Source organism: Mizuhopecten yessoensis, unplaced genomic scaffold, assembly GCF_002113885.1.
Source record: "Mizuhopecten yessoensis strain PY_sf001 unplaced genomic scaffold, ASM211388v2 scaffold2461, whole genome shotgun sequence".
NCBI lineage: Eukaryota > Metazoa > Mollusca > Bivalvia > Pectinida > Pectinidae > Mizuhopecten > Mizuhopecten yessoensis.
Genome location: NW_018404557.1, coordinates 431943 through 459843, shown reverse-complemented (window position 1 = coordinate 459843; position 27901 = coordinate 431943). Strand labels below are relative to the sequence as shown.

At 36.5% G+C, this 27901-nt stretch overlaps 1 protein-coding gene across 2 annotated transcripts; it reads left to right on the top strand.

The window, feature by feature from the left end:
- Positions 1 to 142: 142 nt before the first annotated feature.
- Positions 143 to 27901, top strand: LOC110446044 (protein HIRA-like). 2 transcript variants are annotated; one of them, XM_021491000.1, is made up of 27 exons: positions 143 to 287; positions 3079 to 3141; positions 3579 to 3689; positions 4755 to 4845; positions 5371 to 5459; positions 6187 to 6282; positions 7874 to 7956; positions 8261 to 8338; positions 9595 to 9762; positions 11283 to 11333; positions 11713 to 11769; positions 11898 to 11968; positions 12376 to 12481; positions 12869 to 13099; positions 14221 to 14312; positions 14606 to 14858; positions 16225 to 16310; positions 16840 to 16993; positions 17110 to 17205; positions 17526 to 17686; positions 18228 to 18389; positions 18898 to 18956; positions 19186 to 19288; positions 19916 to 20038; positions 24176 to 24339; positions 26254 to 26345; positions 27301 to 27901. In XM_021491000.1, exons 1-27 carry the CDS (start codon positions 251 to 253, stop codon positions 27412 to 27414), a joined length of 2991 nt encoding a protein of 996 aa, XP_021346675.1. In that variant the 5' UTR covers positions 143 to 250; the 3' UTR covers positions 27415 to 27901. The 2 variants fall into 2 exon arrangements, with proteins under 2 accessions (XP_021346675.1, XP_021346673.1); XM_021490998.1 differs by having other exon boundaries at positions 14212 to 14312.

Sequence of the window (27901 nt, the reverse complement as noted above, 5' to 3'; positions counted from 1 at the left end):
ATTTGTCGACCGAGTGTTAATTTTCCTCTAGTCCTTGTAGGAAAATATATTAAGCACATGCCTTGTCAACTTAGCGACATCAATCACTCCTTATATGTGCAAAAGTGGGCGGTGCTTACACCAAATCTCGTGCCAACGAGAGTGACCTTAGCTAAGATGGCGGGTGCTTGAATTGCCCGGGATAGGAGAAAGATGGGACAACAAACAACAAGTTTTCGTTGCTGATATCGTGCGAACAGATCTCCTTATCATGCGACTTCTGAAGCCAAGTTGGGTCAACCATGGTGGTATGCTCTGATTTCTTTCGTTTGCAAATAAAAATATTGTTGATAAAGTGCAGAAGATGCAAACTGCTGCGCATGCACTGGTCATATATTTTTCCATTTAATTATGTATTTTTTAGTTTCTCTTTAACTGCGTCGCCTGTAATACTTTACAAGTTTATTGAATGATGTTTCATCGGCGTTTTCATACTATGATCTATATTCCCAGAAAAGTTTTTTTTCTCCAAACAAGATGACCCGAATGTTTTCGTTACATCTAGACCCATTGTCGTGTCCCTGATTTCAAATATTTAGCTGTGAGCTTTGTTTGCAAAAAACAAATGGCGTTGCCTGTTGAAAAGAATAATACTACTATATTGTTTTATCAAACTGCTGGTGAATGTGTTACTGTCATAACAGGATGGAAAAAAAATGCAACAGCCGTACTTGGATTCCAACCAAGGGCCTCCAAACTCGAAGTGATAGGCCTACCAAACGTTTTATATTAAGGGCCCCAGACAGTGCAGGGGAAAAATAGAACCGTAGAAAAGCAGAGAGACAGTGGCGACGGAACAAATTAACCGTTCACCAACAGATTTATAGGGAGCAATGTCGGCTAGTTGCTTCACAGGTCTTTCAGTCAAAGAAGGCTTATTATTCGAAAAGTTTCGAAGAATGCGGTAAGGATAATAAAAGATAGCTTTTTAGACTCACCAAAAACCTAATGGGACAGAAAGGTGAAATTATCCTACCAAGCTGTAATTCTGAAAAAGACTTAGCAAGCAAGTTCAGTGATTACTTTCTAAATAAAATCAACTCAATTGGGAAAAATATTGCTGAAGTGAACACCTCTGCTGACATTGACATCTCTGTCATGACTGCTGACATTGACATCTCTGTCATGACTGCTGACATTGCATTTGATGGGGAACCATTGGTGAATCTCTCACCAACAACCCAGGACGAGTTGCGCAACATTAACATGACCTTGCAATCGAAGTCCTGTGAGCTTGATCCACTGCCTACAGACCTATTAAAGCAATATCTTGAAGCACTGCTTCTTTTGATTACCTCAATCATGAACAAATCATTGGCTGAATCATTCATTATGTTTCAAGAAGGCGCATGTCAGACCATTGTTAAAGAAGCCTGGAATGGAGAAGGAGGAGTTGAAAAACTACCGCCCAGTTTCAAATCTGACTTTTCTGTCTTAAAATCTTGGAGAAGGTTGCGTCCCGGCGTTTAGAGGTTCATCTCCATGCAAACATTCTCCATGACAACATGCAATCGGCCTACTGCATGGGACACTCTGCTGAGACGGCCCTCCGACGTGTACATAATGATATAGGTTCTGCATTGGATAACAAGTGCATAGCGGTGCTCGTCATGCTGGACTTGTCAGCTGCATTTGACGTCATCGACCATGGCATACTTTATAAACGTCTGGATACTCTTATGGAGCGACTGATACCGCACTATGCTGGATACAGTCTTATCTGAGTGAACAACGACAGTGTGTTGCCATCGGATCTTCCACCTCACATAACAAAGTACGAGATTTCGGGTTCCTCAAGGGATGGTGTTAGGATCATGAAAATATTGTATGTACTCCAAACCGATTGAAGAGATTTGTCGTCGCCATAGCCTTTTCTATCATTGCTATTGAAGAGATTTGTCATCGCCATAGCCTTTTCTATCATTGCTATGCCGATGACACACATTTACATGGTCATCAAACCACAGGACAGTCTCAGAAAGTCTGTAAGCTTGTCTGACAGATATCAGTATCTTGATGAACGCCAACATGCTTAAGCTTAATCAGGAAAAGACGGAACTAATCGTCTTTTCCCCAAAGTGTCAGCAAACAATGGCTCTCCAGCTTAAGGTCGGTGTCAGAACTATTGAGACTGTTCCAGCTGTTTAAAACCTAGGAGTATACTTTGATAGTTCACTGAACATGGAGAAACAAGTGAACGCTATTGCCAAATCCTGTTACTACCAGATCAGGAACATTGGCTGTATTCGGCAGTTTATAACTGCAGATGCATGCAAGATTTTGGTGCATTCACTTGTTACCTCTGTGTTGGATTCTGGTAACGCCCTGCTCTGTGGTATATCTGACAAACTAACTAGTTGTCTGCAGAGGGTCCAGAACACTGCAGCACGGCTAATAACTCATACTCGAAAGAGAGAGCACATACACCTGTGCTTTATTCGTTTCACTGGTTACGTAAACGATACAGGTCGCAGTACAAAATTCTGGTGTACACATACAAGGCACTGAATGGAACAGTACCTACAGGATCTTGTTACCCTGTATCAGCCGTCACGCTCACTGCGGTCGGAGTCAAAATCTTTGTTGTGTGTCCCAAAATCTCGTACTGTGACCTATGGAAACATGCTTTGGGAGGGTTTCGGCTATGTTGTGGAATAGCTTACCATGTGCTATTAGAAAGTCAAATACCCTGGCCAAGTTCAAGAGGGACATCAAAACTCACCTCTTCACGTCTGCATTTTAGAATCCTTGCAAAGACGTCATGTAAATACCACCCTTTTATTTGTTCAATTATGTGCACATTGCTTGCTTAAATGTATAAAAGTGATTTTAAGCCTATGTTTTTGTTTTCACAATTATAACCATTACTATTATCCATATGTTGTTAAGCGCTTTAAAGTAATTTTACAAATCATATATGGTGCTATATAAATGTTGTATATTATTATTATTATAACGGGGGAATAAACATTTTGTTTGTTTGTTTGGCCTTTTAATATTTCATTACAATCACCTGAGTTATTTTTTTCCCTTTTGCAGGAAAGCCTATTTTTTCAGTGGATATTCATCCAGATGGATCTCGATTGGCTACTGGCGGTCAAGGTAATTAAGATATGCTTCCTTGCTTGCCAGATCATCTTTTAATTTTGTTTCACAAAAGCAGAAAGTTTTCAGAAAGTGCTTTATATAGGTAATGCATTTGATGATCATCAATAGCATATAAAGTTAATTTTCAATTCAGAAAAACTGATTTCATTTGTTAAGGTGTTTTTTTGCTCAGTTTTACTGCCGATAACAGGCTTTTCCCCCTAGCTAAAAAGTGCCTTATTTTCCCCAAAATAACCAAAAAACTGAGGAAAATATTCCCAATTTCAATACAAATAATGCTATATTTTCCCAATTCATAAAGGAACAGGCTGTTGGAAAATTTAGGTAACAAAAACAACATTATTATTATTATATATTATTCAGTGAATAGTACTGGTTGTTGTGTCCGATATGTTGATAAGAAAATATGGGTTTGATGTTGTTATTAACAGGAGAAGATTCAGGAAAGGTCGCCATATGGAATATGGGACCCATCAAAGATGAAAGGGAGGAGAAAGATGACAGTATTCCTAAACTCCTGTGTCAGATGGACAACCACCTAGGTATAGTATCAGAAGTTCCTATGAAAACCCTCACATACAGCAAGCAGATTTAAGTGCTATATATCAGTGGTGTAATGTATAGCAATTTACAGATAAGTATAATTAGAATTCTAAGCTTAATCAGAAAGTATTTTACTTTGAAGATAAATAGATAGTGCAGTGATTTTTGCTGTGTTTTACAGCTGAATACAGACTGCTTCCCCTAGCTAAAAAGTGTCTTCTCTTTTAAAAATGACCAAAAAATTTATAAAGGAATAGGCTGATGTAAAATTTCGGTAAAACCCACTGTAGTGGAGCCAGGATATTTCATTTTACAATTTGTATGTTTAGATAGATTAAAGATAACTACATATTTAAACATAGTTCAGATTTGTATTGATTACTATTCACATTTTATAGCTGTTATTGTTGCTGGCATTTAATTGACAGTTTGTATCTTTGTTATATTTTTGTGATAAAATTAAGATAGTCCCCTACCTACTGACAGTTGCTCTAAGTTTTTTAGAGGTGAAACCAGAAACACACAATTAGTTTTTAGGTGTTCTTGAAAGACACCTCTCTAGAGCTCATGATATATCAGTGTCAAAGACGTGGGGACTTTCGGATAAGTTGTGGTTTCATGAAAAATGTTTAAAAAAAATTAACGTCGAATATCACCAAAGGGAAAGCATGGCTAAAATTAAGGAAATATGTTCTTATATTAGTAGGTTAAAAGGTTGTAGGAATATTGACAAAATAATTAACTTAGAAGAACATGAATGAAATTTTGGCTCGATCGATACTGTATCTCTATAAAGTTGATCGTAAGAAAACAATGTGGAATATTGACTTAATAACAAGCATTTATCGAAATTACTTAAAGCAAATACAAACATAATTATTTTCAGAGAATACTTTTTGCAAAGATTAGAATACAATTGATTCATTGCTTGCAATGACTTTTCGTTGTTTCCCTGATATTTAAAACAAAGTGAAACATTTATAAGGATGAGTTTGTCTGATAGACATTGTACCTTAAGCGAAATTTGGATTTAATGACTGATACATTTCTTAACCTTTGTATAGCGTGTGTGAATTGTGTCCGGTGGTCCAGCAGTGGGAAGTATCTAGCTTCTGCAGGAGATGACAAACTGGTGATGATCTGGCAGATATCCAAGTATGTACATGTGTAACCTGTATTTTGCAGTGATAAATCTACATATCAGTCCTGAGTCCTATACTCCTAGAATTTAAATGGTCATGTAGAATTTCTGGAAATACTTAAATTTTACATTGTTGAACCCATTGTTTTCACGATACAGTTGAAAAGAACCCATAAAAATATATTGTATTTTGATCAAGGTATTGTCACGTTTCTTTGCTTTTCCTGAAATCTGTTTAATTTCTTCTTAGAATGCAATGTTGAGCACTATTTCAGATATATACAAAGCTAACTTTCGTAATAATATAAAGTACATTTGGTTGATTCTGCTTTTTGGCCTCCTAGGATATCAGTAAAAGAAATGACACGTTTTGCCTGAAAAGAATAATATAATTTGGCTTAGCTCTACTATTAATGATGAGCACATCTTTTAGGTTGATTAATAGTTACACTTCATGATAGAAGCTCAACACAATGGATTATACATGTTGATCAAATTTATTTATAACATCCATATAATGCTTGTTTTTGTGATTGCAGTTATGCAGGTGGAACCAGTGTATTTGGATCTGGCAAACAGAATGTGGAGCAGTGGCGGCCTGCCAGTACACTCAGGGGACACACTGGAGGTATGGCATAAGTCTGCAATCAACCAACCAAGTACAAGGCTAAATAAAAAACAAATATTGTGTTTCCACTAACCCTACAGACCCTAGATTTTTGTGCCTATCCTATAGTTTTTATTGGCATTTAGTGATATGCACTGTTGAAGAAGTCAGAACTCCTGCTATATATAAAGCAAATTAAAATGTTTTCTAGCATTAAAAATAAGTTATCTACTCTACCTACCCTGTTTTTTCTGAGGATGATAATGGAAACATTTTGTTTTGCCTAGCATGTTTGCTTCGACTTACTTGTAGTATCAGATTAATAATTCATCTTCGGAAATGTTTTATTTTGACAAATATAACACACAGTCATAGCTTGACAAAGGTACCATTCGTTCTTGAAACATTGTGTCATGTTTTGTCTAACGTAAAACTTGGATATAACATATGATGAATCTTATTGAACACAAATATAACAAACTGATTTTCATGGATGTTGACAAGTTTGAAGTGTTCAAGTTAACAGGTTCACAATTCTGCTAAGCTGATATCTGGCACTCATAAATTTGTATGTAAGGAAAAGAAAATGTTTTTATTATTTTCCACAAAATTATAGGTTTGGCTGGTTTATTTGTTTGCAGTCTAGTACTCAAAATGTGAAACTGTACATCCCTGGTAAAATTAAACTTAATGACTCTTTTAGAACCAAAACAAAATTATAGAATGGAGATTGTTGTTTGTGTTACAGATATTCTTGACTTGTCATGGTCAGGTAATGACGCCTGGCTGGCTACCTGTAGTGTAGACAATACCATCATCGTGTGGAATGCAGAGAAGTTCCCAGGTAGGCTGCTGAGTATTGATCCACTCTAAAGTTATATATTTTAGGCATTCAAGAAATTGTAAAAGTAACTAAAAGTGACAGACTTTCCAGTTCCTTGATGTGACGTTGATTAAGTAAGAATTTCTGTCTTCAAAACTGAAATATTTTAGGCATTTAAGAAATGGTAAAAAGTAACTGGAATGACAGTCATGCGAGTTCCTTGATAAAACTATGACCAAGTAAGAATTTAGGACTTAATTCGTAAAATATTACGAATGGTTGGGTGGTGCAGTGGAAAGTGCACTTTACCAAAACGGTCAGGCTGCAGTTCCTTCCATAGGATATGAAAAGGTATAGAGTCAAGTCCCGGATAAAGTAAGTTGTGTCTGGGTGCTGTCACGTAAAGAAACCACACATACAGGCTACCATTCAGATAAAAGAAACTGTGATTAATATTAGAGCTATCACCAAACACTTTACCCACGATTCGATACGTATCTCGATATTTGTACCACAATTTGATCGATTTGATACACCTTTGTTTTAAAGTATAAACAAAATGAGATATATAAGCTGTCGATACACAGAAACCCGCAGTGTTTCCACACTTTTGATTTGAAGATTCGATACGTATCTCGATATTTGTACCACAATTTGATCGATTTGATACACCTTTGTTTTAAAGTATAAACAAAATGAGATATATAAGCTGTCGATACACAGAAACCCGCAGTGTTTCCACACTTTTGATTTGAAGATTCGATACGTATCTCGATATTTGTACCACAATTTGATCGATTTGATACACCTTTGTTTTAAAGTATAAACAAAATGAGATATATAAGCTGTCGATACACAGAAACCCGCAGTGTTTCCACACTTTTGATTTGAAGATTCGATACGTATCTCGATATTTGTACCACAATTTGATCGATTTGATACACCTTTGTTTTAAAGTATAAACAAAATGAGATATATAAGCTGTCGATACACAGAAACCCGCAGTGTTTCCACACTTTTGATTTGAAGCTTGCCGGAGCATCACAAATTTTCATTTCCTTGCGGCGGTCTGCCATTTTGTTTTGAATGCTTTGTGAAAATTGCATCCTCGCAGTCGATGGGTTGAAGGTTTAGAGATCAGCCAATGAAATTGAATGTCTCTCAGATGTTTAGGCTGAAGCTGCATACACTAATATTCAGATCGTGACGTATTGAAAATCCCGAAAAATATATCGTGAATCGAATCGGACATAAATAATTGTGATAAAAGTGCATCGCGGTGAATCGTGACGCCTCTAATTAATATAAGTTCATAAAACTTGTTTCATATTTGTAGTAAAATTATTAAATTAGTGATAATTATAAAAAAAAATATCAAATAAGATATCAGAACACATACAATGGTGAGTTAAACAATAGATCAGGACTGATATTGTTTTGTCTGTTGATGACAGGTACTGATTTAACTTGGTCTCAAGGTAATGTGGCTCAATGTTTATGTTATATCGACCCTTGAGATAAATATTACTGGGTAATATTGACTGAAACAAATAAAGGTTGAAGTGAATGTTATTGTTTCTATAATGTTAAATCAAGAATTTGTTGATTACAGAACAAATTGTTATGCTGAAAGGACACAAAGGTCTCGTGAAGGGGGTGACATGGGATCCTGTCGGCAAGTACCTAGCCTCTCAGGTAAACACATATTTATTAAAACATTCAGTTACTACAGCTCAATAATGGAAATGTTGACTACATCACTTTATTCAATTAATTAAAATCAAGAAATGTTTTAGCACCAAGCTTATATCTTAGTATATTTATAAGTCAGATGGATCATTTTATTATTTAAAACAATTATGTTGCATATTTTTTTTGGGGGGGGGAAACATTGAACAAATACAACTGTAATTTTTGCTGAAACGTAAATGGTGATGTACTAAAATTTGCTTTAAATATACAAATTTGGTTGGTATACAAAACATGTATCTGTTATCAGTCCGATGACAGGAGTGTGAGGATTTGGAGAACTAAGGACTGGCAGGAGGAATCTGTGATTACTGAACCGTTCCAGGAGGTGAGCGATTGCTGAACTGTTCCAGGAAGTGACTGGAGTATAACTCAAATACTTCATCTGTCTTTTGCATTAATGGGCTTATATTTAGGCAATAGATCAAATTTCAATTTATTTTAAGAGTAAATAATAGACAATCGTTTGTACAAAGAGGTAACTGGATCTGACACAGATCTGGTCCATAAACAAATATTTACATTCTGTGTTGCATTTGCCTATATGTCGTTAGCAAACCAAACTCCAGTATATGAAACTGTATATTGCAATTTACAGTGATTCGGTCAGTGTAGGAATACAGCTCCAGGTGTCCTAGGTAAATAAAACATGGCCACCAGATACTTTCGGTATCAATAGGCCTATAGTCAAAGAACTTTCGGGGTTCGTTAGCATTTAGCAATGTAAGTCATCGCCAAAAAATAAAGTAACTTGACAAATTATGACAATATATTTTTTTTATAAGATGTGTAGGTACCACAAAATTATTGTAAGCACCATTCTAGATACGAAATTACCAGGTTTGTCAACATCATCACACAGGGGCTCGGTTTCGGGATTTAGAATTATGCATAACATTAGTGAATAAGCACAACCCTAAAATTCAGCATTTATAAAAACTTGTAAAAGTCGAGGGTATCAACAAGGTTTTAGAATGTGTATACATACTTTTTTAAGTGTTGTGGTTCTTCAGTGATGTCATCCATTACTCAAAATCATGAAACCGAGCCCCTGTGAACATTGTCTGCTACCGATGCTAATCTGACCGATTAGACATGGAATCTGTTTCAAATGAAATGTCCTTGGAATCGTTATCACCTACTGAAAGGACCACTTTAATTAAAAAACTTCGAGTATATGTGCTTCTGAAAATAACGTAATATTCCAGTTGATGGAAACAATCAAGTCCGTTCAGCGCCGCATCACTTCCAAATACATGTAATCTATCAATGCGCGAAAAATAGCTTTAATTTTAAACAAGCAGAGGTCATGCAATTATTAACAATTTTTCAACATATACACACTCATATGAAATAAATAATAAAGTTAAGTTTGTGTTCAAACCTTTTTATGTACCTGTGGTTTGCAATGACAAGAGGTACTATATTTCTTCTGGAAAATTAATGGGCGATATCTATCTGTCACTCAAATTGCATTCATATCGACTGTTTACTGCATCTGGTAACAGTTCAAGGCTTAAATTTTTAATGCAGAAGTCTATAATATTTTGAACAACACATGTTATTTTACCATGTTTTTCACAGTGTGGAGGTACAACCCATGTTCTGAGACTGAACTGGTCCCCCGATGGTCACTATATCGTGTCTGCTCACGCCATGAACAACTCGGGACCGGTGGCCCAGATCATCGAGCGAGATGGCTGGAAGTGTACTCTGGATTTTGTGGGACATCGGAAGGCCATCACCTCTGTGGTAATAGATCCTTATGTGTCTCGCAATTCCTATCCCATCTGTGGTAATAGATCCTTATGTGTAAAGCAAGGCCATCTCCTCTGTGGTAATATATCCTTATGTGTAAAGCAAGGCCATCACCTCTGGGGTAATATATCCTTATGTGTAAAGCAAGGCCATCCCCTCTGTGGGAATAGATCCTTATGTGTAAAGCAAGGCCATCACCTCTGTGGGAATAGATCCTTATGTGTCTCGCAATACCTATCCCATCTGTGGTAATAGATCCTTATGTGTAAAGCAAGGCCATCGCCTCTGTGGTAATAGATCCTTATGTGTAAAGCAAGGCCATCTCCTCTGTGGTAATATATCCTTATGTGTAAAGCAATACCTATCCCATCTGTGGTAATAGATCCTTATGTGTAAAGCAAGGCCATCACCTCTGGGGTAATATATCCTTATGTGTAAAGCAAGGCCATCACCTCTGTGGGAATAGATCCTTATGTGTCTCGCAATACCTATCCCATGTGTGGTAATAGATCCTTATGTGTAAAGCAAGGCCATCGCCTCTGTGGTAATAGATCCTTATGTGTCTCGCAATCCCTATCCCATCTGTGGTAATAGATCCTTATGTGTCTCGCAATTCCTATCCCATCTGTGGTAATAGATCCTTATGTGTCTCGCAATCCCTATCCCATCTGTGGTAATAGATCCTTATGTGTAAAGCAAGTCCATCACCTCTGTGGTAATAGATCCTTATGTGTCTCGCAATACCTATCACCTCTGTGGTAATAGATCCCTATCTGTAAAGCAAGGCCATCACCTCTGTGGTAATAGATCCTTATGTGTAAAGCAAGGCCATCCCCTCTGTGGTAATAGATCCTTATGTGTAAAGCAAGGCCCATCACCTCTGTGGTAATATATCCTTATGTGTAAAGCAATACCTATCCCATCTGTGGTAATAGATCCTTATGTGTAAAGCAAGGCTTATCACATCTGTGGTAATAGATCCTTATGTGTCTCGCAATACCTATCCCATCTGTGGTAATAGATCCTTATGTGTAAAGCAAGGCCCATCTGTGGTTACAAAGCCCTCAATATATAGCAAGGCCATGACACCTATCTAAATTTATGCCTCCAAAATCATATTACATATCCCTGTCCTCCATACTTATCATATAAGAGAAGACTTGACATGGGGTTTTAAATTGCCTTATCCTGTGTGTGTGTGGAATAATTGTGGTATTTCAGTGCAAGCAATGATGTCACTTAATTTAATTGGATGACATCAAATTATTTGTGGAAGGCTGGTGTAGACACCCTGACATATAATTCCTCTTTTCCCTTACCAGTGTATCTAGGGTTGAGTTGAATAAAAGTAGATCATTTAAAAAAAAGAGATTTGCCCTTACTGCTCACAGCCCTAAATATGTTAGACTATTAATCTTTCCTCAGTAAAATGTGAATATAACTGTCATGAAAGAGAGACTTAAAATGGCATCCACATGTATAAGTAATTCATGCAATAATTTTCTTCATTGCAGAGATTTAATCCAAACATCTTCTCCAAAAAATCGAAAAAATCATCAGAAAAGGTAAGAGTTCATTGTACTTAAAGTTTATTAACTTAATGAAGAAATAACAAAAGTCTAGTCATGTTCATCCATGATTAATATGTGTCTCTCATACGCATAAATAAACATAGTTTTTGTTTAAATAATCCAATATAACCACAGAAGTTTCTGATTGGCTTTCAGGCTTGATAGCTTTAGCCATTTTAGGATACTCAAGTGACAGTACCTTTTACAGTCAAACTTGATCTGGTTTCTGTAACACTGAACATTTCCAAAATAAAATTGATAAAAAAACCATTGATATTAATAAATGATGTGCATATATAAAAGGTTATTTGACTGACTGGTGCATTGTAATCATATTACTTACATAACTGGTCCACTATTATGCATTTTATAGGTACAGCAATACACATGTTGTGCTATTGGAAGCAGAGACAGGTCATTGTCTGTGTGGGTAAGTTCTTTAATATGTTTCATAATTGAGAGTTTAAAGTGCTAAGTGATAAATTCATTTGAAATAATGGAAATATTTCATGTGTGTTTAACAAATTACAGACACATTTTGAACATTTTCCCTTTCAGCTGACTTCATTGAAACGGCCACTGGTTGTTCTTCATGATTTGTTCACCAATTCCATTTTGGATATCTCATGGTAAGCATGGAGGGGAATCTACTAAATTCTTCTAGAAATGCTTTGTATTGCTCTAGACCTACATATTATCTGTCACAGTATTCAGTCCTTAGAAATCCTGTGTATTGCAGATCTACATATTAAAAGTCCTGATCATGTCCTCTGTGTATTGCTGGCCTACATTTTATAATTCTGAAACTGTCATTTCACATGATTCATATCTTTTCAAGCGGAATTCATGTAAAATTAAGTATTCACTACTTGGGTTATATGATAAATTGAATTACAGTATTAATTTCTACCCATGTAATGAGGCATGAGATATTTTGGGTTTAGAAATGAAGCATGTTTAAAAAAGGACAAAAGAGACACATTTCCCTCACAATGAAAGGTTTGGATCTGTACTTATGGTCATTGCATATCTATAGGGGACAGAATGGAATGGAGTTAGTAGCTGGGTCTTGTGATGGAAGTATCGCCTATGTAGACTTTAGCCCAGAAGAGATTGGTGTGGCCCTATCTCGGAAGGAGATGGTGAGTACAAAACTTATTACTGTTTTATTTGGTAATGATTCTTTTGTCCCTCACTTCACAAATGTTGTGAAGGCTGTATTAATACTTTTGTCTGTACCTGAATGTGTGTATGTTAAACAATTTTCAAGTATTGAACTGGAAATTTCTTGACATGCTTTTAAAGCTTTTGGTTGTCAAAAAAGGCATTTTCACATCAAAGTCATGTACATTTTTATGCTGTAATTACCGTGTGCATTTCGGTGATAGATCCAAAATCTCAGTCTACAAAAACAAATGTTGTTGGGCTATGAAGTGTTAGACCGTAGCCTCAGTTTTAGATTGACAATGAAGCTGTGATATAATCATAAAAAGCATAAATATAAAGTCATTGATTCTCTCCCTCTATAGAGCATGTTTCTGGAGAAGATTTATGGGAGATGCTTGACAGCGAAAACTCAAGGTAATTCAGCCAATCAGATCATAGAGTCAGCTGCTCTCCTCAAACTGCAACAACAGCAGAAACAGAAACAGGAGGAGGAGAAAAAACAGTTCCCACTATCTAAACAGGAGACGCCGGAGAAAATGGACACCTCCGGTAGTCGGTCTTCGTTGATGAATGGATTGGATGGACCATTCAAGGTACACATATAGAAGGTTTTTCAAAAACTAAAGATGTACCTCTAACATTTCCTGGGTTTTCTCAGTAATTGTTAGTCTCTTTCATTACCTGAAAACATTTCTCACAGTGAACATATATTAAAATTACACAAAATTATTTTTTACAAATACTTAGCTACCAAAAATGCTTATTTTTTTGCACTTTTGACAGGTACCAAAGTATTCGCCCTACTTGATGATATTAATCTATTTCTGGTGTACCATATCAAGATAGACTTTATACAATGTGTTTTAGATAAATTAGTAACAAATAATAGATTATCCGGGGAAAGAGTTATTGTAAAACTGCTTTGATTAAATATAGTGACATATTATTTGCAAACATTTAATAATTTCATGTTTATTTATCATGATCATAGTCTGATGTTGCTCTATATTGTTCATTAGTTTAGCCTGTCCTATTCAATTAAAACAATCAACACATATATGCCAGTAGCCTGTTCCGAGACGATGGAGCAGCCATTTAATCAATATACACATTGTTCAATTTGTGACCGTTTTGTACACAAAATGTATTTTCAACCCTCGCTCATACGTGTTCTCTGATCGATATGGTATAACGATCATATTTCACATATATGACCTTACCATAGGGTTAAAAAAAATAGAAAAACTTGATAAATCACAAAAACTCTTGAATCCCTTATGATGTCTAGATGACTAATGAAAATTACATTACTGCTGATTTTGATAATTGAATCTTGTAAAGAATCTAGAAGCATTAACATTTTTGTGTAAATCCACCGTTGTCTGTGCTGTCTCTAGCTAGAATGACCTATCCCCCCATTCAAACCAATAACCATGGGTATGTCCACCCTGCTATTCATGAAACTCCTGCACCTTGTCACTGACAGACTTACTTGTCATTCTATACTACATAGCACAGTTACATTTACTTACCCAAACTCCACTCACCCTTCACTCCTGGTTACACTTCTTATCAAGAGATCAGGGTCATGTGAAAAAAATCAAAATATTTGTCTTCTTTGTGAAAAGTAGAAAAAAACATCTTCCTTTTTATGAACATGTACTTTTTGCAAATATTTTATGTATTAGTGTTATGCTGTGATTTGGTTCCTCAGCCAAGAGACAAGCAGATAGAAACCAAGACACCTGATGGGCGACGGAGGATCACTCCAATATTTCTTTGTCCACAGCCAGATGTCAATGGCAGGTAGGTACTTCTGTTTTGTTATTGTGGAAACTTCACTCGTAAGATATTCAGATTGGTAGTCTTGTCTATAACATATGCGTATCATACATATTCTGTAATCAAAACACATGTATATTCTGAATGAAAAATGTGTTTGCCAGTGGCATATTTTGACTTTCATTCTGTCTTTCTTGTTGCGATGTCACTATAACAGCCATCTGATCCCGGTAGACGTGATAGGTGTTACACTGGTCTAGCGTTTACCGACTTAATTACACAATTTATGTAATACACACTTTGTATGTTTATTTCAGTGCTATTCCTGCCCCATATAGTGCTATAAGCAGCAGTATAAAGTTCACGACATCTAAAGACACCAGTAAGATCCGGGTGGAGAAACAGAACATTGTAACACGACCAGGTATTGCTTCACCATCACCCAAGTCAAACCAGACAGCCAGTATGTCCTCACCTCCTGCAGGCTCTACTCCCAGGTCTAGCAGTGAGGCCACACCGAAATTTAGCATCAGGGCGGAGTCACCCAAACCAATCAACACCCTCATACAGGTAAGGTAGATTGAGAGCTATAAACAGGTAATTAATGGCAGAGATCTTTAATCAGGTATTTAGGGTGGTTTTATTTTGAAGGAGTATGATTGTGAAGTAAGCCAATCTTCATCTTGTTTGAGCTTGAGGTGGGACACTCATGGTACTCTACACCATGTTTGAACATAAAGTAAATTCCGGTGAGTAATTTCTCAAAAGAGGTGGGGTCATTTAGTGGGGGGAAATGAAATTTTTGTTTAGAGATAAATGACTTCCCATTACTATTGACAGTCTGAAGTGTATAAGATATGCAGTATTGCAAATATGAAACTATTTTGTTCAGGAGTCATAAGTTTCAAAATAAAATAGCACTTTTTCAATGTTCAACCCATGTGGTCCAGCATCGCCTTTCCTTCATCATGGATTGTTTTGTTGTTTAAACATATTTGTATTGCCTTGAAAATGACAAANTTGAATTTAAGTTGAATTATTAAAATAGGTTGTTGACGACTGTTTCTCTGTACCCCGACCTACTCATAGAGAATTAACCGAGGTTTTCACACAGATAAAGAAAATTCAATTCTTCGAACATGATGTAATTGTTGTAATTAAGACTACTTACTAGAAGCGGTTTGTATCCTTAATGTACTTACATACATAGTTAAAGGTTTTACTGTTTTGTTCAAAAGTGAGATCATGATTACCCCAGAGAAGTGTGTTTATGTCTGTTAGGAGGATCTCTGGAAGATTTAAGTTCCTAAGATTTCTTACCAGGTGATTTCTTACAGTTGAGTAATTTGGACATGTATAGAAATAGTGATGTACATTTTCTACTTCCCCACATAAACATAAAGGGTTATCACTGAGGTTAACTCTATAAACGTCATATTGAAGACTGCTGCATTTGTTCCTAAGTCTGGTGTGTAAAATTGTAAATTTTCTATCTCCTGTTAAAATTTTTGGAATAGAAACAACATCATGTTTGAAACAGTTTTTAAATGCAACAAGAGAATGGGTTGACTTTATACAGGAGTTGGGGGAATTCCATTGTGTTACAAATGATGGTATGAATGATTTTCTAAAAAGTTCTGTCCTACATCGTGGGATAGTGAAATAGTCTTTGTTTTGTTACAATCTTGAAAATCCGTCAACTAAGTGAATATGGTGACAGCTACATCAGTCTGAAATGGAAGGCAAATTTAATTTTATGAAAAAGGAGGTTTGCATTAGCTCAGAGAGATATGAAAACAAACTGACAGGTGTAGCTTTAGTGTACGATAGTGACTAAAAAATGAAATGATCAACTTTTCATACATGGAGATTAGTGTTTCATATATACAGGTGATTGTTTACCCTGTGGTTTACCTGGGCTTCTTCCATTTTACAGCCAATGGCAGCCCTTACACCTGTAAAGGAAAATGTTGACAAACCAGAGAAGGTGAAATCCAAGACGCTCGTTATCACACCTGAGAGGTGAGGACATACAAGTTACAATCTCCTGTGAAATCGCATCATCTTAACTGAGTTTAAAATTAAATTTTCTTACAGGTGATAACTTAAGAAATATGACGATCTCTTTAAAAAAGCTTATCTACAGAATGACAATTTTCTTCCATATCTGCAAAAAGATTTAACCTGTGTGTCCAGGTTTAAGTTAAGATTATGTGTAAGTAACTGAAGTTGGAAATGAAGACAGACCGGGATACTTATACTGATGAAGTAGAGAGTACCATTTTACTTTTGCCCATTTCCCCATTCATAATGACAGCTAATTATTAGGATGACAACAATGAGTACACAGCTTCCTTTTCCAGTGTGAGTGGCAATCATAATGCATGGCAGGTATGAATTGTACAGGTTAAAGAAAGTGTTTCACTGAGTCAAAGTTTCCAGGTATGCAGTATTGCAAACAGGAGGTATGCTGTATTAGCAATTATGTCTCGCATCATTGAGATTTTAATGTAAACCGGCTAGTCTCTGTATCACACCTATTTTATTACAGACCTGAAAAGGACAGGGTTAAGGACAAGATGAAGGGTGTGAAGCGTAAACACGACGGGGCTCACGGGGAACGACTAGAGAGAAGGGGCCGACCTCGTAAAGTCGACAAGGAGAGAGCTCTAGCAGCAGCCATGACATCAACTCCCCTCACACCGGTAAATGTTCAAAAATAAAGATTTGGACAGATAAAAAATCTATCGGAACACTAGTTAGATTAAGATTTTTCTCTTTGTCCATTTCCCATTTAAAATAGTGTATTTTGTACTTTCAGCAAACCCACGTAGAGAAAGAGACTATAAAATATATAGCGACAAGCTCGGAACTCAAACTTCCAACACCATCCGTAGAAAAGTCTTTCACCAAATATGTAAGTTGAACTGCTGGCATTGGGATCATATGTACAGATCTTTTGTTTTGTTAATGAAAGAAAAAGAAAAAAATGTTTGTTTTATGGAAAAGTGTTATAAGGGGATTGTACCAAATGATTTTCACATTTAGCACTATAATGCCGTAGTAGAAAGCTAACTTTGAACTATTGATAATTCTGATATTAAAAGGTGTTTTACTCATTTTGTATGTGTTCAGTAGTGTTTTGATTTTAAACAGCAAGAAAATGTGATTAGGATTTATTTTGATAACCATTAACGTTTCTTAATTTCAAAAGAAGACCACTTTTTCACTCTTTAGGTCCATGGGCGTGCTGCTGAGGAGAAATCTTTGATGTTGGAGGTAACAAATGACATTCCTCTAGGATCAAATAAGGTACATCGCATCCAGTTAGTGCGGGATGGTGTGCGGGAATGGGAGCAGGTTCATACTGCCAGGATCCTGGCTGTTGAAGGCTCAAGGTACAAATTCACTGTATATTTAACTAAGTCATATCATTATACTAAAACTTCTGCAAATACAGGCCTAATTCTGACATGCAAGTGCCCTATATTAATTGTGATGTTGATCCGTCATTAACCACACTTTCATTTCAAAAGATTTTTTCAGAATGTTTGCTGATTATAAATGAGAAATGTATACAGGGTATGTTCTTGCTGACCTACCAGTGCCCTGGTTAGTCCGAAGTGGTCAAAATTAAGAAAAATCAGATTTTGCAATACAAAATAAAAATGTAATAATTATGACTTTTGATGTTTAAAATAATTTGATGGATACAACTCTTTGATTGTTTGGAGAGATTATTTTACTCTTGTTGGCTATTTAGCTATGACATCATAAAAAATATTATTGTTTTAACAGGAATTGTTGCTCTCTGATTGGTCAGTTAACTGTGAATAGTTTTTCACATTAGAAAACTATTATTTCAGCCATAAAACCTTCACTAGAGAAATATCAATAAAAAGCCATTTTATATGAGACTCTTTAATGTATTGTTTCCAGGGAGGTCATGTGTGTTGGTTGTGAAGATGGGTCGGTACATGTGTACTCAGGCTGTGGGCGTCGTCTAGTGCCGCAACTTGTTCTCAATTCTCGAGTGGCAAGACTGTCAGTCAACGGCTATTATGTGATGGCTCTTTCACAAAAAGGCAGCTTATATATCTGGTAATCTTTTGTTGTTATTTATTGTACGAGTAATTTCAATGAATTGTTATGAAATTTACCTATATCATGAACTGTAACACTATCATAAACACCATAGGCAGATATAGAGGGGTGTGGTTTTTGGGGACCAGAGACCGTCATTAACCCTTCAAAAAAGTAGAGCTTTTATTTATTTATTTATTTGAAATCCAGGAAACATTAAAAGATGAGTTCTGGCTAATTTTCATCAATGTATTCCTATTTTTTGGATGGAATGTGTTATGGTCGTTTTTCCAGTATCAAAAATAGTTCTGAACTTTTCATCCATAAATACCACAAGCTAAAAGAAAATTAATGACTATTTATATGTAGCAAATCATGTGTCGCAGTTTAGCATATAACAAGATGGAATGTCATTTTGAAGTGTAGAAAATCTTTTAGTACCCTTTTTGAAGTTATAAAAACTGAGATAGAGTTTTTCTTTCTAACTACTACCTTGTACCTATATGATTGAAACCTTTTATTGTAGGAATATGCAAACCAAAACTGCTGTGATAAAAGATGTTAACCTTTCCTCCATCATGTCAGGTATGTAAAACTCTATACATTAGGAAGTCAAGGTCACCACTGTATTGGAAAGTGTTTCATTATTCTTGTCAGCTTTTAACAAGTTTAATAACATGATACATTTATTTCCATGAAAAGTTAGGAATGACGCTGTATTTCACTTTCACTGTGTGATGCAATATATGATCAGGGGGAGATAACTCTGGATAATAATCCAAGTGTGTAAGGTAATGTCTGATTTATTCTACAGGAGAGGATACTATTACACGAGCATCCATGACAACGGATGGTGTTCCTATGGTAACGCTGTCCAATCACAAGTCTTTTACATTCTCTTCAGATCTGGGATGCTGGTGAGTAAAGATGTTATATTTAACTACACTTTAGCCCTGCGCTATTGTGTTCAGAAAGTATACTGAGGAATAATTTGACACCAGCTAAGGACACTGATTCCATAACACAACAACCCATCAGAGAGCATCTTTTAATATCAGGGCTCTTTTTTTGGGGGACTTTTTGGGGTTGATAATGGGCCCCATTACCAAAGGAGACTATTTGATATGCCTAATTCTCCAATTTGCAGTGTAATACTGACAGTTTCCTTCCTAAATGGTATATTTTCTTCCCTAAATCAGACAAAAAAGGCCCCCATCCCAAATTAACGAAAAAATAACTTAACATAATATGGAAGTGCAAAGGATAATTTTAAATTATGACAATACCATCACACTATACTCTCATGTATCAAATTGGCAATACACAGCCATACAATTTGATAATTGGTTCAGGCAGATATCTTCTTAATGTAGGTGTTTAGGAGTACATAAGCCAATACTGGTACCAGACTTTGTTGATCAAGGTTCTAATGGTTAGATATTAAAGTTGAATATGAAGTCACATCAGATTGAAAAAGTGACATTAATAATATTCAATGTAGTATGTGGATTGCATGGTACATTATTAACATTGGTTTACTGTAGGGCGCTGTTATATAATAAAGATGATCCACTACAGCACTGCTCAGACCACCATAGCTACACACCAGCCACCTCTATACTCAGGACTCCAGGCCCACTGGCCTCATTACAACCTCTACAAGACAGGTTAGTATATACGTGTATCTCACAGAAATATGTACATCCTTTATCTTGTGACTATCTACAGGACTGGTTAGTATATACGTGTATCTCACAGAAATATGTACATCCTTTATCTTGTGACTATCTACAGGACTGGTTAGTATATACGTGTATCTCACAGAAATATGTACATCCTTTATCTTGTGACTATCTACAGGACTGGTTAGTATATACGTGTATCTCACAGAAATATGTACATCCTTTATCTTGTGACTATCTACAGGACTGGTTAGTATATACGTGTATCTCACAGAAATATGTACATCCTTTATCTTGTGACTATCTACAGGACTGGTTAGTATATACGTGTATCTCACAGAAATATGTACATCCTTTATCTTGTGACTATCTACAGGACTGGTTAGTATATACGTGTATCTCACAGAAATATGTACATCCTTTATCTTGTGACTATCTACAGGACTGGTTAGTATATACGTGTATCTCACAGAAATATGTACATCCTTTATCTTGTGACTATCTACAGGACTGGTTAGTATATACGTGTATCTCACAGAAATATGTACATCCTTTATCTTGTGACTATCTACAGGACTGGTTAGTATATACGTGTATCTCACAGAAATATGTACATCCTTTATCTTGTGACTATCTACAGGACTGGTTAGTATATACGTGTATCTCACAGAAATATGTACATCCTTTATCTTGTGACTATCTACAGGACTGGTTAGTATATACGTGTATCTCACAGAAATATGTACATCCTTTATCTTGTGACTATCTACAGGACTGGTTAGTATATACGTGTATCTCACAGAAATATGTACATCCTTTATCTTGTGACTATCTACAGGACTGGTTAGTATATACGTGTATCTCACAGAAATATGTACATCCTTTATCTTGTGACTATCTACAGGACTGGTTAGTATATACGTGTATCTCACAGAAATATGTACATCCTTTATCTTGTGACTATCTACAGGACTGGTTAGTATATACGTGTATCTCACAGAAATATGTACATCCTTTATCTTGTGACTATCTACAGGACTGGTTAGTATATACGTGTATCTCACAGAAATATGTACATCCTTTATCTTGTGACTATCTACAGGACTGGTTAGTATATACGTGTATCTCACAGAAATATGTACATCCTTTATCTTGTGACTATCTACAGGACTGGTTAGTATATACGTGTATCTCACAGAAATATGTACATCCTTTATCTTGTGACTATCTACAGGACTGGTTAGTATATACGTGTATCTCACAGAAATATGTACATCCTTTATCTTGTGACTATCTACAGGACTGGTTAGTATATACGTGTATCTCACAGAAATATGTACATCCTTTATCTTGTGACTATCTACAGGACTGGTTAGTATATACGTGTATCTCACAGAAATATGTACATCCTTTATCTTGTGACTATCTACAGGACTGGTTAGTATATACGTGTATCTCACAGAAATATGTACATCCTTTATCTTGTGACTATCTACAGGACTGGTTAGTATATACGTGTATCTCACAGAAATATGTACATCCTTTATCTTGTGACTATCTACAGGACTGGTTAGTATATACGTGTATCTCACAGAAATATGTACATCCTTTATCTTGTGACTATCTACAGGACTGGTTAGTATATACGTGTATCTCACAGAAATATGTACATCCTTTATCTTGTGACTATCTACAGGACTGGTTAGTATATACGTGTATCTCACAGAAATATGTACATCCTTTATCTTGTGACTATCTACAGGACTGGTTAGTATATACGTGTATCTCACAGAAATATGTACATCCTTTATCTTGTGACTATCTACAGGACTGGTTAGTATATACGTGTATCTCACAGAAATATGTACATCCTTTATCTTGTGACTATCTACAGGACTGGTTAGTATATACGTGTATCTCACAGAAATATGTACATCCTTTATCTTGTGACTATCTACAGGACTGGTTAGTATATACGTGTATCTCTCAGAAATATGTACATCCTTTATCTTGTGACTTTCTACAGGACTGGTTAGTATATACGTGTATCTCACAGAAATATGTACATCCTTTATCTTGTGACTATCTACAGGACTGGAGGAACACATGTAGCACCTGTGCTTTCTTTTGTTGCATTCAAAAGATAGAGGATCCAACAATACAGCCATTATAAGAAAGGTGTCTTTGTTAGTGGTAACATGTTACTCAGTATGTGATCTGGCCCAGAGGTCATGAAACGATCTTGTGTCTAAAATTGTCTTAAGTTTTGACTTGACCAGCCTCAAATAACGTCATGAAAAGGGACGTTGTACGTGATTCGCTAAGCATGATCCCGAGGGTCTGATATATTGAACAAGTTTATAGATAGTTTAAAAACTGATATCAACAATGTCAATTGTTTCTGTTATGACATCATGGTCAACAGGTGAATTTGAACGCAGCAAAGTGTCAGAAACTATGAGTGATAGTGTCATTTGATGGAATATTATGGTAATCAGTTTTAATAGTAAAAATTAAATGAGTTTAGAGTAATGAAAAAATAGTTATGGAAGAAATATGCCTTGGTTGGTTATTTTTTGTTATTTAAATTTAGAATGATGATAATTAACTGTCCCGGTGGAAGTACAACAGGACGTACAAATTCCATGAATCTCTTACCACACAATGGTCAAGGAAATGACACTGAAGCCAAACAAGAAATTGAAACCTGAATATTTTTTGTATAATTAATAGTGATTGGAATAAACATTAACCTGCCTTGTTGTATTTAATAGACTTGGGTCCCTGGCTGGATGGTGATGAGTTCGGGTCACTAGTATATTAACCTAACTTGTTGTATTTGTAGACTTGGGTCCCTGGCTGGACGTGTGATGAGTTCAGGTCACTGGTATAAACATTAACCTATGTTGTTGTATTTATAGACTTGGGTCCCAGGCTGGACGTGTGATGAGTTCGGGTCACTGGTATAAACATTAACCTATGTTGATGAATTTATAGACTTGGGTCCCTGGCTGGACGTGTGATGAGTTTGGGTCACTGGTATAAACATTAACCTTCCTTGTTGTATTTGAAGACTTGGGTCCCTGGTTGGACGTGTGATGAGTTCAGGTCACTGGTATAGACATTAACCTACGTTGTTGTATTTATAGACTCAGGTCCCTGGCTGGACGTGTGATGAGTTCAGGGCACTGGTATAAACATTAACCTACGTTGTTGTACTTGTATACTTGGGTCCCTGGTTGGACGTGTGATGAGTTCAGGTCACTGGTATAAACATTAACCTACGTTGTTGTATTTATAGACTTAGGTCCCTGGCTGGATGGTGATGAGTTTGGGTCACTGGTATAAACATTAACCTACGTTGTTGTATTTATAGACTCTGGTCCCTGGCTGGACGTGTGATGAGTTCAGGTCACTGGTATAAACATTAACCTACGTTGTTTTATTTATAGACTTAGGTCCCTGGCTGGATGGTGATGAGTTCGGGTCACTAGTATATTAACCTAACTTGTTGTATTTGTAGACTTGGGTCCCTGGCTGGACGTGTGATGAGTTCAGGTCACTGGTATAAACATTAACCTATGTTGTTGTATTTATAGACTTGGGTCCCTGGCTGGACGTGTGATGAGTTCGGGTCACTGGTATAAACATTAACCTATGTTGATGAATTTATAGACTTGGGTCCCTGGCTGGATGTGTGATGAGTTTGGGTCACTGGTATAAACATTAACCTACCTTGTTGTATTTATAGACTTGGGTCCCTGGCTGGACGTGTGATGAGTTCAGATTACTGGTATAAACATTAACCTATGTTGTTGTATTTGTAGACTTGGGTCCCTGGTTGGACGTGTGATGAGTTCAGGTCACTGGTATAAACATTAACCTACGTTGTTTTATTTATAGACTTAGGTCCCTGGCTGGATGGTGATGAGTTCGGGTCACTAGTATATTAACCTAACTTGTTGTATTTGTAGACTTGGGTCCCTGGCTGGACGTGTGATGAGTTCAGGTCAGGTATAAACATTAACATACGTTGTTGTATTGTAGACTTGGGTCCCTGGCTGGATGTGTGATGAGTTCAGGTCATTGGTATATACATTAACCTATGTTTTTTTGTTATAGACTTGGGTCCCTGGCTAGACGTGTGATGAGTTCGGGTCACCACCTCCAACAGACAGCCACTATTAGTCACCTAGAGTCCCAGCTCACGGCCTGTGTGTCCCTCCAGTCTGGAGCAGAGTATAAGTTCTGGCTCCATACCTACATCCGCTATATTGTCAAAGAAGGTCTGTTTATTGTGATATATGCAAACAAATAACACTGCAACATATATATAAATTATGCAACATATTACATTCTCTTCTATATTGTGTGAAAACAAATATGCTATTTTTCTTTTGTTAGCTCTACAATGGTATCCATTTAGAAAGGTACCTTGTTGCAAAATGCAAAAAAACACCACTACAATGAAAATAATTCTACTTAGAGAACCTCGGGGGGGGGGGGGGGGGGGGGATAATTCTACACAGGGTACTGCTACAGGGGAAACAATAGGATAGTTTGATGTCAGTTCATCAGCTCACCTGGTCCAAATGATTTATGATCTGGTGTGGCATCTCTTGTCCTTTTGTCTAATTTTTAGGTCACCTGAGCTTTAGCTCAGGTGACCTATTGCTATCCGTTTTCGTCCGTCGTCGTCCGTCGTACGTCGTACGTCGTCCGTCGTCCGTTAACATTTTACATTTCAAACTTAAAGTCAAGTTCTGCTGGGCCGATTGAACTGAAAGTTGGTAGGAATGATCGCCTCATGGTCCTGACAAAGTGTTGTTATTTTTCGGGTCGATCAGAAATCCAATATGGCCGCCACGGCCGCCATTTTGAAAACCTATTTCAAACTTAAAGTCAAGTTCTGCTGGACCGATTGAACTGAAAGTTGGTAGGAATGATCGCCTCATGGTCCTGACAAAGTGTTGTTATTTTTCGGGTCGATCAGAAATCCAATATGGCCGCCACGGCCGCCATTTTGAAAACCTATTTCAAACTTAAAGTCAAGTTCTGCTGGACCGATTGAACTGAAAGTTGGTAGGAATGATCGCCTCATGGTCCTGACAAAGTGTTGTTATTTTTCGGGTCGATCAGAAATCCAATATGGCCGCCACGGCCGCCATTTTGAAAACCTATTTCAAACTTAAAGTCAAGTTCTGCTGGACCGATTGAACTGAAAGTTGGTAGGAATGATCGCCTCATGGTCCTGACAAAGTGTTGTTATTTTTCGGGTCGATCAGAAATCCAATATGGCCGCCACGGCCGCCATTTTGAAAACCTATTTCAAACTTAAAGTCAAGTTCTGCTGGACCGATTGAACTGAAAGTTGGTAGGAATGATCGCCTCATGGTCCTGACAAAGTGTTGTTATTTTTCGGGTCAATCAGAAATACAATTTGGCTGCCATGGCCGCTATTTTGCTACTAAATTCTAATAGGCCGATCTCACTTAAAATTGGTCTAGGAATGATCAGCTCATGGTCCTGACAAAGTTAAGTTAACATTATACTATTTTTTACTCAAATTGGTACATATTTCAACAAAAAAAAATTACTGTAGACTCAGGTGACCGTTAAGGCCCATGGGCCTCTTGTTATTTAAAAGACTACTTGTCCAGGACAGGCAATGCCATTTAGACTTATTTTGGTATGGATCTTCTTTGGGTCTAGGGAATAACATGTTATATGAAGAAAGGGTGTGTCCTCCTTTGGGACAGAGGAGTGAGACCCAAAATGGGAAATACACTAGATGTTAGTCTTTAAAAGATAACAGATGATGTACATGTGAAAGGATTTCCATCTAATTTGTAAAGGAGCACCAACTGAGACCTGAACTTGTGCTTTTAATGTGGGACTTGACAACATTTCGATAAATCTTCAAAAAGTCACTGATTATTCACTATATGCCAAGGGAATTCCATGATGTATCATGGAGACATAGATAATGGCCCTTCTGAGTTTTAAGTAAAAAACAAACTTGGATAACAAAATTCATTGGCACTATTGTAGACATTGATTAATGTCAATATCACTATTATCACATGCAAAGTTGAACTACAATTTTGTAACAAGTACAAATTATATTTAAAAAAAAAAAAAAAAATCTTATAGGAAATTTTTTAATCGAAAACTGACAATATTTGTACACTATATTATAGGTTTAGAGACAAAGCTGAGAGAGGTTTGTGACGAGTTATTAGGTCCTATATATAAAACCAAGCGCAAATCTGCCTGGAATAACTTCATGTTGGTAAGTAACAATGCTTATTATATAGTGTCAGATGTAACAACAGTTGTCATGTAGTGTCGAAAGTAACAATGGTTGACATGTAGTGATGGAAGTAACAATGGTTGTCATGTAGTGATGGAAGTAACAATGGTTGTCATGTAGTGATGGAAGTAACAATGGTTGTCATGTAATGTAAGAAGTAACAATGGTTGTCATGTAGTATCAGCAGTAATTATAGTTGTCATGTAGTGCTGAAAGTAACAATGGTTGTCATGTAGTGTCAGAAGTAGCAATGGTTGTTATGTAATGTAAGAAGTGACAATGGTTGTCAGGTTGTGTCAAAAGTAACAATGAATCTCATGTTGTGCTGGAAGTAACAATGGATCTTATGTAGTGTCAGAAGTAGCAATGGTTGTCATGTAATGTAAGAAGTGACAATGGTTGTCATGTTGTGTCAAAAGTAACAATGGATCTCATGTTGTGCTGGAAGTAACAATGGATCTCATGTAGTGTCAGACTTAGCAATGGTTGTCATGCAGTGTCAGAAGTAGCAATGGTTGTCATGTAGTGTTAGAAGTAGCAACGGTTGTCATATAGTGTCAGAAGTAGCAATGGTTGTCATGTAGTGTCAGAAGTAACAACAGTTCTTTTAGTAATAGATGACCTCTTAGTGCAGGATGTAGACACTTTTCAAAAGAAATATTTGTAATAGATTGATGAATGAATTATCTTAAACAGGAAGTGTGCAAGGTGTTCTATAAATATCTGATGATGAAGGAATTATCTTAAACAGGAAGTGTGCAAGGTGTTCTATAAATATCTGAGAGGGCTCTTATTTTGAGTTTGTTTTGAATTCAACTAATACTTATTTGGTTGGCTAGAATGGTGAATAGTTTATTCTCATTAATTGATATGAACAATTCGTATTTGATATTTTGTGGTTTGTTGTTACTGAATATTCTTCATTGTTTTACAGGGTATGGACAAGCGAGATATCTTACAAGAAATTCTACCTTTAATTGGGAAAAATCTAAATCTACAGAGACTGTTCACAGAATACCAGGAGCAGCTGGATACCATAGACAGGTGAAAAATGCTTCATGAAGTGGACAGAAGATGTACCTGGGATGTATCCCTGTAATCTGGAGAGCTCGCTTACATCAGACTCCATTGATGCAAATGTCAGATTGTGCTAAAACCTTTCCTTGAAGCATCAGGTTTTCTGTTGGATACCACAAGAAGGTTTGCGGGATCTGGAAAAGATTCATTTCACATTTCAAGGGAATCTGAGGGTTTTGAGCAAAGTTGTTAAAGAAACAACAAGCATTAACAAAATACCTAATGGAAGCATCAACATATCACGTACACAATCATTATAATAATAATAGTTTGAGGTTTTTATATACCGCTTTATTACAACCTAGTTCGTAGGTCGTCTCAAAGGAGTTAACAAATTATCCTCGTGGTTATAGGGCCTTTATGGTGGGGACCATACAGCAGGTGCTGCCATTTAGGCACTCACAGCTAGCATTTAACAATTCCAGCACTGCCCAACTACATAATCGTTTACAGCTGAG